The sequence below is a fragment of the Camellia sinensis genome, chromosome 5 (genome assembly GCF_055761805.1).
Source record: "Camellia sinensis isolate YWXY chromosome 5, ASM5576180v1, whole genome shotgun sequence".
NCBI classification, from domain to species: domain Eukaryota; kingdom Viridiplantae; phylum Streptophyta; class Magnoliopsida; order Ericales; family Theaceae; genus Camellia; species Camellia sinensis.
This window is the reverse complement of record NC_138965.1, coordinates 210,483,214-210,490,652: the sequence shown is the minus strand read 5'-3', so window position 1 is coordinate 210,490,652 and position 7,439 is coordinate 210,483,214. Positions and strand designations below refer to the sequence as shown.

Sequence of the window (7,439 nt, the reverse complement as noted above, 5' to 3'; positions counted from 1 at the left end):
CCTGCTCATCTTCACTACAGTTCAGCAACAGACCGATGACGGTATAACCTACCAACTGCTGATGAGATTGCAATTGTAATACCAGGTGATGGAACCGAGGTTATTGGAATAAAAGATGTTGTTTTACATCTACAGGGAAATAATGAACTGATGCAAATTAATGAATGTCACCCAGCGTATTTTCCATTGCATTATGTTTTATTATTCCCGTATGGTGAACTCGGATGGGAACTTGAGTTGAAATTGTGGGACGTTAAACATGATCGACCTTCAACTGATCGACTTACTCAAATGGATTTTTATAGTTATCGTTTGTTTGAGCGACCTACAGAGTATTCAACAATTTTGAGAGGTGGAAAACTATTCCAAGAGTTTTTGGTTGATGCTTGGGCTGCAACAGAGCAAAATCGGTTGACGTACTACAAGCTTAATCAAAAAAAAAAATTTGGGCTGAACTTTACCAAGATTTAAGCGATATTGATCTAGATGACTTGCGACCTAATCAAATTGGTCAAAGGTTTATTTTGCCATCTTCATTTACTGATAGTCCTAGACATATGTTTGAAATCTTTCAAGATTCAATGGCTATCACGCGATACAACCAGTACCCAGATATTTTTCTCACCATGACTGCAAATCCCAATTGGCCAGAAATTACTTCAGCATTATTACCACACCAAAAAGCTATTGATCGTCCGGATTTGATTGCCCGTGTTTTTGAGCTAAAAAAAAAGTGTTTGATGAAGGAGATAGAGACAAACAAAGTGTTCGGTAATAAAGTTGCACGTGTTTTTACAATTGAATTCCAAAAACGAGGCCTACCACATATGCATGCGCTTCTCTTTCTTAAAAGTCCAGACAAAATTCGAACATGTGCTCAAGTAGACAAATTAGTTTGTGTAGAATTTTCAGATCCAAAAGATGATCCTACACTTTTTGAAACTGTCAAGTGTTGCATGGTACATGGATCATGTGGTGCTCGAAATCCCCAAGCACCATGTATGGAAAATGGTAGATGTACTAAGAAATACCCTTGAGCCTTTGTAGAATCAACAACTATGGACCAAGATAGATATCCAATCTATCGTCATCGCAATAGTGGTCAAGTATATACTGTGAGAGGACAGGAAGTTGACAACAGTGATGTGGTACCATACAATGCATATCTTTCTAAACGGTTCAACTGTCATATAAATGTAGAAGTTTGTACTGGAGTGAGATGTGTTAAGTATATACATAAGTATATTTACAAGGGTTATGATCGCACAACAATGGTTTTGGGATTGATTAATGAGATCCAACAATATCTTGATGCGAGGTATATTGGACCACCAAAAGCTGCTTGGCGAATATTCGGTCATCATTTGCATGCAGAAATGCCAACAGTTGTTCGCTTGGCACTTCATCTACCTGGAATGCATCGTGTTCTTTTCAATCCTAATGACTCATTGGAAATGATTCTTTCTAGAGCTGCGCAACAAAAATCGACTCTTACTGGTTTTTTTGATTATTGTGCATCCAATGAAAATGAATGCCAATTCACTTACCAAGCATTTCCGCAACATTTTGTTTGGCTCAAGTCAGAACATAGATGGAAACCAAGAGAACATGGATATGCAATTGGTAGAATGTACTTTGCTAGCCCTAACTATGGTAAAAGATTTTATCTGCGTTTGTTGTTAACTGTTGTCAAAGGGCCAAGATCGTTTCAATGTTTACGTACAGTTAACAATGTTTTGCATGAAACGTTTAAATCAGCATGTGTTGCAAGAGGACTCTTAAAAGATGATGAAGAATGGATACAGTGCCTGAAAGAGGCTGCAGTTATGAAAACCGGATATCAATTAAGGAGATTGTTTTGTATTATTATGACCCAATGTTGTCCACTACAGCCACATGTGTTATGGAATCAATTTTTAATGCATATCTGTGATGATCTTGCACATAAGCTTCGTACATTGTTTGCCATTTCTAACCCAACTAAGGCACAAATTGAAGATTATGGTTTGTATCTTTTGAATCAAATGCTTCAAGAATCAAGAAAGAGTTTAATTGACTTCCCACCCATGCCACAACCAACAGCAAATTGGAGTGCAACAGTTGGTAACCGATTGATATTCGAACATCAACAACTACATAATAAGGCACAACAGACAGATGTGCAAATTACTATTGATCGCCTCAATAATGGACAACGAACTGCTTATAACGCAATCACTTCTTCAGTCTTTGAAAGTAAAGGGACTATTTTCTTTTTGAATGGCGGTGCCAGAACGGGGAAAACATTTTTGTACAATACGATTGCATTAAAATGTCGCAGCCTTGGCCATATTGTTGTTATCGTGGCTTCATCTGGAATTGCATCATTGCTATTAGTAGGAGGTCGCACTGCACATTCAACATTTTCCATTCCATTGGATGTCTTGGAAAATTCAGTTTGTGGGTTTAGCAAGCAATCATTACAGGCTGAATTGTTTAGAGAAACAAAACTCATAATTTGGGATGAAGTTCCTATGCAACATAGACATTGTGTTGAGGCGGTTGATCGCACACTTCGAGATATTTGTGATTATGAAAAGCCATTTGGGGGTATCACTATTGTTCTTGGTAGAGACTTTCAACAAATCTTACCAATTATAACCAAAGGAGTTCGTGAGCAAACTGTGAATGCATCATTGAGACACTCTGTTTTGTGGAAGGATCTACATGTTTTATCTTTAGATTTGAATATACGCTTGAATCATGCAAACCTTGGAAATGCTATTTTTGCAAAATTCTTGACGGAGGTAATACTCATTCGAACTTTGATTATACCATTTGAGGATAAATTGATTACACCATTTTTTTTAATTTATTTTATTTTATTTATTAGGTTGGAACCAATCCGCAAGAAATCATTAAAATTCCATCAACAATACACAAATGCTAGGATCTAAAGGAATTACTCTCAGCAGTTTATCCACAATTGGATGTGGCAGATACATCAACCCCATCATTCTTAACGGAGCGTACAATTCTTTCTGCACGAAATGATGATGTCAGTGCTATCAATATTGCTGCGTTGAATATTTTTCCAGGGAATACATATACGTATCTTGCTGCAGATAAGATGGCTAAAGATGATGAAATTGATCCTTCCATTACAAACAGATATCCTAATGAGTTTTTAAATTCATTGGATCCTCCTGGCTACCAACTTTTAAGGTAGAGTTGAAAGTGGGTTGTCCTATAATGTTATTAAGAAACATTGCACCGAAAGATGGACTGTGTAATGGCACAAGATTGATGGTATCAAGGTGCGACACTCGCATAATTGAAGCTCGAATCTTAACTGGAGAGAATTTTGGCAATTTGGCATTTATACCAAGGATATCATTGACTCCGTCTTCTGCAGAAATGCCTTTCCGAATGACAAAACGTCAATTTCCAATTCGATTGGCATACGCTTTGACCATTAACAAATCTCAAGGACAATATGTGAAATTTGTTGGGGTTGATTTGCATACATCTGTTTTTAGTCATGGGCAACTATACGTGGCATTACCCAGATGCATATCTTTCGATCGTATAAGTATCCTCCTCCCTAATGATGAGCCAGATTCCACTACAAATATTGTTTACCCTGAAGTTTTGTTATGAAGACCTTTCGGAAATTGATGAGGTGTTCGTAAGAATTGTTGGAAAGAACAAATTTGAAGACATTATCAAACACATATTTTTGTAAAGTATATACATTTTGTAAAGCAAACGATAGATATGACCCACTTTTTGTAAAGCTTTCCACCTATGTGGACTTTGTTGCATTTCAAATATTTTTGTGAAGCCTTTTATTCCCCTATATTTTTGCATTTCCAGTATAGTTAAGTTTGATTTAAGAGTGCTGACTTGATCTTTTATAATTGATTTATTACTTTGGACATGTAAGTTGTCACTACTTTGGACATGTCAGTTGTCACTACTTCGTATACACTTTTTTTTTTCCCTTTTTGTATAAAATTATGTTCTCTTTTATTTTCATAAGACGATGGAGATTTGCACCAAATTGTTATATGGGCTCTTTTTACTCATCTTCTTATTTCATTGAGAAAAATACAAATCAATGAGTTTTTAAATATTTTGTGAAGTTATCACCTATTTATAATTTTTCTTATTTAATTTACTCTTCTTACTATACATTTTCTTTCAAGTATTGATACTTGCAATACTTGATGGCTATTAAATGACTTTAAAATCTTTTTAATTCGACTATTTTGTAAAGCAACAATTTGTATTCTATAGTTGATGTAATTGATGATTTTTACATTAATTTGACAAACTAGATGAGTTGGTGGAATTATTTTTTTTACCATTTATTGTTGGGATGCTATGGCATAGAGTTGATTTCTTCTTCATGATATGGTGCATTTAGTTTTTCAATGCTTTTCGTATCTTGATTGGAAAATTATTTCAAAATATTTGAATTTCGTATCTTAATTTGTAAACAATTTCTAAAGACTACTATTTGCAAGGTTATGGTATTTATGTTCTGTGTATTATATTATTTCAATCAGATATTTGTGGTTCGGGGTACTATGGCACTCACCAATGTATTAGGTGTTAGCCGCAAACTAACGGTAGGAGTGCTAACTTGAACTTTTATTAGGTGCTACAGACTCTACAAATTTTAATATGATACGTACAAATTACAATTACATTTTAATCTCAATATTATTTACACCGTGCCTTTAGGCACGGGCATACACTAGTATATATATATGAGATGAGAAGGAATTGAGGAAGTAGATTTTTGGAGGGCAAGAATTTATTTGGAGGGCAAGAATTTCGAGGATTGCTCTGTTTATTTTTCAATGAATATAAGTAGCAAAATATATGTATTGTTGAGATACATAAATAGAGAGAGAGACCCGAGAAGGAGACGTCGATGTTCGCCGCCGATGGTGCTTTGTGTTCGTTCGTCGATGTTCGTTCGTTCATCGAGCCGTCGCCATCGATGTTCGTTCGCCACCGAACACAATTTCAGGAAGCTGTGTTTTGCTTTGCTGTGTTGAATGAAAATCATTTTTTTTTTTTTTTTAGTTAATTTGATGTGAGCACCACACACAAAAACAAACAAAATTAAACAAATCAATCAATCAATCACGTCATTAAAAAATAAATAAAATATTAATCCATATATTTATAATAATAATTGAATAAAAGATTGATTGATGCACATGTTATGGTTGGCAATAGATCCACCAATTCTGAAAGAGTAAAGTTATAACTATCAATTAATATATTAGTTAATATAAATGAATAATTTGATATAATTTTAAGAATTTTAAATTTTTATAATTTGTTTAATGGATGAAATTTATAATTTTAAAGCAACAATACTATAATATGTAGGTTTATTTTGAAAAGTGGATTAAAAGTAGTCATTTCTCAATTTTTAACTTACTTTTATCTCTCACGAAAAAATCAAAAAAAATAATTTTTAATCATTTTCTCAAAACATCCTATATTAATACACTAACTCATATAATAATTTGTGCATGTAATACTATTACTTCTTAAATTTCATGAGACAAATCTCCATTATTACATGAATAAGGTTAATTAGTATTTGTTTTTGACATGAATAAGGTGGGGTGGGAGTCATCTTCAGTTGCTGGCACCGTTTGTCATCTCTCTCTCTCTCTCTCTCTCTTGTAGTCGTATAGTAAGGAGTTGAATGAGAGACGATCAAATTGAAGGAAAAATATTAGTCACCACGACACAGACCTTTTGTAGAAAATTTTATAATGCTATTCATTGAACAACTCGAAAAAGTCAAGCTAACTATAATGCCGGGTGAAATTAAAAATCCAAAAAAATATATATAGCATTTCAATTCTAAAGTGTGACCATTTTTAGACGCTCACTAGAGAAATAATTTGTTTATCTTTATATGAGAGGGTTGCGTCTCGCTTTGTTATAAATTCAAAAATGCTGCAGAACAGATACCAAGAAAGGGTTTGTGTTTTGTTTTGTTTTGTCTATGCACTATTTCTGTGCACTAGGTTTTTCATTTTTCTTTTTTTAATGTAATCATTTTATTTCATTTTACCTCATTCTAATTAATAAAATACTACTTTAATTTCTCTGCAGCTACACCACCAGCTTTATGGTTTTTGTATTATTATTTATTTTTTTTCCAGCTAATCTAGTTTCTGATTTCTTGTTGTCTATAATGTGTTCTTTTTTTTTTCAATCATCAATTGCATTCCAATTTCAATTACAGCTATTACATCTCAAGGTGAATTAGCATATGAGAAACTTGTTAAGTCCTTGCATATGGAGATTTATGATCTTGAATTAGCATATGAGAAACTTCTTTAAGTCCTTGCATATATCAAAAGCAAAAGATGATTTGGTCAAAACTCTCTCGTAATAAAATTTTAATGCACGAAGGATAAGTACAAAAAAAAATTCTTGAAAAGTTCAGTACATATCACTATTATCAAAATATTAAACTTTAATATAATATAACTTTTGATTTAGATGTTGATTTTTAATAAAATTACTATTTTCAGAATCCTCTTATGAAAATCTATCAAATAAGATTCGTATTGACTATGAAATCCTTTAAAAAAAATTATTACCGTCGAAATTAATTAAACAGTAATATGTTACTCTGACAATATTGTCTAAAATATATATATATATATATATTTTACCTTATCCTTACTCAATTATGCGCTTCCTCCTTAGATAGTTTATGAAACAAAATAAATTAAGTTGTCATTTTCACCAAATAAAAGTCCAATAAAAGAGTTTTAACAAATTTCCCAAGCAAAAAAGAATAAATGTTTATTACTTCAACCACACAATCTAAACAAAATCATTAGACAAAATGAAACTTAATTATTACACAAAATTATTTTCCAATCTCAATCCCAATCCCAATCCCAATCCCCATCCCAAATACCAAATCAAACCTATCTAAAAAATCTTGATATTTTTTTGAAATAGAGTTTTGAAGTTATTACACAATTTTGATTTTTTTTTTTTTTTGATAGAGTTTTGAAAAGAATTTGATTATGAGTTTTTGAAAAGAATTTTTGAATTGAGTTTTGAGTTGTATATTTAGTTTTGAATTTTAAAAATAATTTTTAAATTGTGTGCTTGATTATGAATTTTGAAAAAAAAAAATTAATTTTTTTTTTTATTAAAATCACAATTTCAAAACTAAACCACACACTACCTTACATTCACTAGTTTGTCCAAATTCAAAGTGGATGACCCATCTAGTCTAATAGCCTTTTCTGCTAATTTCTTCCACTCCATAGCCTTATTCTTCTTCATTTTCTTCCCCTTTTGTCCTTGCATGAATTCTCCAATCAGCTTCTCAACTTCATCTCATTGCACATTATTATCAATCGCCCCAAAATATGTTTATACCAAATTGAAATGAAAGG

The 7,439-nt window shown here is 32.5% G+C and overlaps 1 protein-coding gene across 1 annotated transcript; it reads left to right on the top strand.

The window, feature by feature from the left end:
* Window positions 1-1,058: 1,058 nt before the first annotated feature.
* LOC114313671 (ATP-dependent DNA helicase PIF1-like) lies at window positions 1,059-3,639 on the top strand. Its single transcript, XM_028260076.2, has 3 exons — window positions 1,059-2,786; window positions 2,930-3,204; window positions 3,297-3,639. The coding sequence occupies exons 1-3, from the start codon at window positions 1,059-1,061 to the stop codon at window positions 3,637-3,639; spliced, it is 2,346 nt and encodes a 781-aa protein (XP_028115877.2).
* Window positions 3,640-7,439: the final 3,800 nt, after the last annotated feature.

Excerpts from the sequence above, each read along its gene's own strand:
- LOC114313671 (XM_028260076.2), top strand. The coding sequence starts at position 1,059 with ATGGACCAAGATAGATATCCAATCTATCGTCATCGCAATAGTGGTCAA. Across the intron at positions 2,787-2,929 it reads TTGCAAAATTCTTGACGGAG|GATCTAAAGGAATTACTCTC; the intron begins GTAATACTCATT and ends CACAAATGCTAG. Across the intron at positions 3,205-3,296 it reads CCTGGCTACCAACTTTTAAG|GTGCGACACTCGCATAATTG; the intron begins GTAGAGTTGAAA and ends GATGGTATCAAG.